The 1,631-nt window shown below is 57.5% G+C and overlaps 1 protein-coding gene across 1 annotated transcript in view; it reads right to left on the bottom strand.

Annotated features, from left to right (window-relative positions):
• Positions 1-1,528: 1,528 nt before the first annotated feature.
• Positions 1,529-1,631, bottom strand: part of TMEM150A (transmembrane protein 150A) — an 11,070-nt gene continuing 10,967 nt past the window's right edge. The window contains exon 6 of the mRNA XM_010000820.1: positions 1,529-1,631. Within this exon, the coding sequence (XP_009999122.1) occupies positions 1,529-1,631 (103 nt within the window).

The following is a 1,631-nucleotide window of genomic DNA, read 5'->3' as shown; positions in this document are numbered from 1 at the left end:
GGGAGAGCGGCGGGCCTGGGGGCGGGGGACACCCGCTCCGGGCCGCTGCATCCCGGGTGAAATCGCTCGTCTTCCGTCAGCCTGACACTGGGACATGGAACCGAGCCTCGGGCTCACCGCTGTCCCCTGAGACCAGCAGGACCCTTCCACCCCCATCTCCTTGCACCCGGCCGCCACCCCGGTCCAGCACCCTGGGAAGGACGGTTTGCCTCGCCCTCGGCTGATGTGTACATTTATTATTGTAAATTCACTGCTCTCTCCTTATATATTTTAAAAACATATATTAAAGTCAGAAATGCTCCTTTCTGAACTACATATACTGGTGGATTTATAGGCTGATTTTGAAAAGGTGGGCAAACCAGGGAGCCCAACCTGATCAACACGCACAGCAGCAGCAGCAAATGCCCCTCTCCAGGGGCAAGGGAAAATTCATATATATAATGTACACATATATATATGTAAACCTATATATACATATACACACATTCATCACTCTCTACGCTCCCCCTCAGACACTCCAGCTCCTGCCCAGGCCATCCAAGGCTGGGCTCAGCCTGAGGAGGCTGGAGTTGAGTGGGACAGGCTTTTGGCAGGCACTGGCTGGGCTGAGTGCTGTGATTCTGTGAAGGCACCAGAGGACGGATTTGCGAGTCCCAGTAAAACAGGGAGACAGGGGCTTGCTGGGGCGTGGAGGCCCTGTGGCAGGACAGCTGAGGTTGGCAGTGCTACGGCAGGGAATCTGCTGCTCTGAAGGCACTGTGCTTGCAGGACATCCCCAGCGTGAAAGTAAACGCAGAGAACCATTTCCTAACCCAGCTGGCTGCCAGGGAATACTGTGGCCCAGAGGCCAAAATCTGCCTAAGCAATTCTCCCCAGACCCAGAGGCAGGGAAGGCCATGAGCAGCGAGAGCCCTGGCTGGGAGGGCCAGAGTGGTCCCACCGAGGCTGCTGTGGTCATCCTGCAGCAGAGCAAGGCACATGGCCAGGGAAAGACCCCACTGCCATCCTCACTGGGGAGGCAGACTGGCACTGCCATCACCTGCCAAGGAAAGGAAAAGCACTTCGGGTTTTTGGCTCTTCTGGCATAGTCTCAGTGTCTGGCTGGCCATGAGAGGAACACCCCCAGCACACCAAGTCTGCATGGTGAGGGGAGGGTGAGACCCCTGGTCCCCCATATCCCTTACAGATGGGGCCTCTGTACTGCCCCAGACTCAGACAGGGCAACCCTGGAGGCTTGGGGACAGATCCTGGCTCTGCCAGTAGCTGCACTGGGCTAGCACCCCTGCTCCCCAGCAGTGACCCCAAACTCAGCAGGCAGGGAAGGGGCAGCTCCTGCAGGGGACACTGGTTGCTGAAGAAGCCCCAGACACAGATCCCACCAGGAGGAGAGGGCACTGCATGCCCACACATGCACACATATGTACACATGCACCCAGGATCTCAGAGTCATTCATGATGGGGGAAGTCACTGGCAAAACCTGATCTGGGGGTCCCTGTCACGAGTCTTCAAGGCTGTCCCCCCAGGAGATCAGGCCATGGCCAGGCCCTCAGCAAGGCTGTGGATGTGGGCTGTGCTGGACACACTGCTCTCGCCTTTGTAACTTTTGGGAGCCCGACTGGCTTTCAGCAGG

Source organism: Chaetura pelagica, unplaced genomic scaffold (genome assembly GCF_000747805.2).
Source record: "Chaetura pelagica isolate M959 unplaced genomic scaffold, ChaPel_1.0 scaffold166, whole genome shotgun sequence".
NCBI lineage: Eukaryota > Metazoa > Chordata > Aves > Apodiformes > Apodidae > Chaetura > Chaetura pelagica.
The sequence above is the reverse complement of the archived record's forward strand: the minus strand, read 5'-3'. Positions and strand labels throughout refer to the sequence as shown.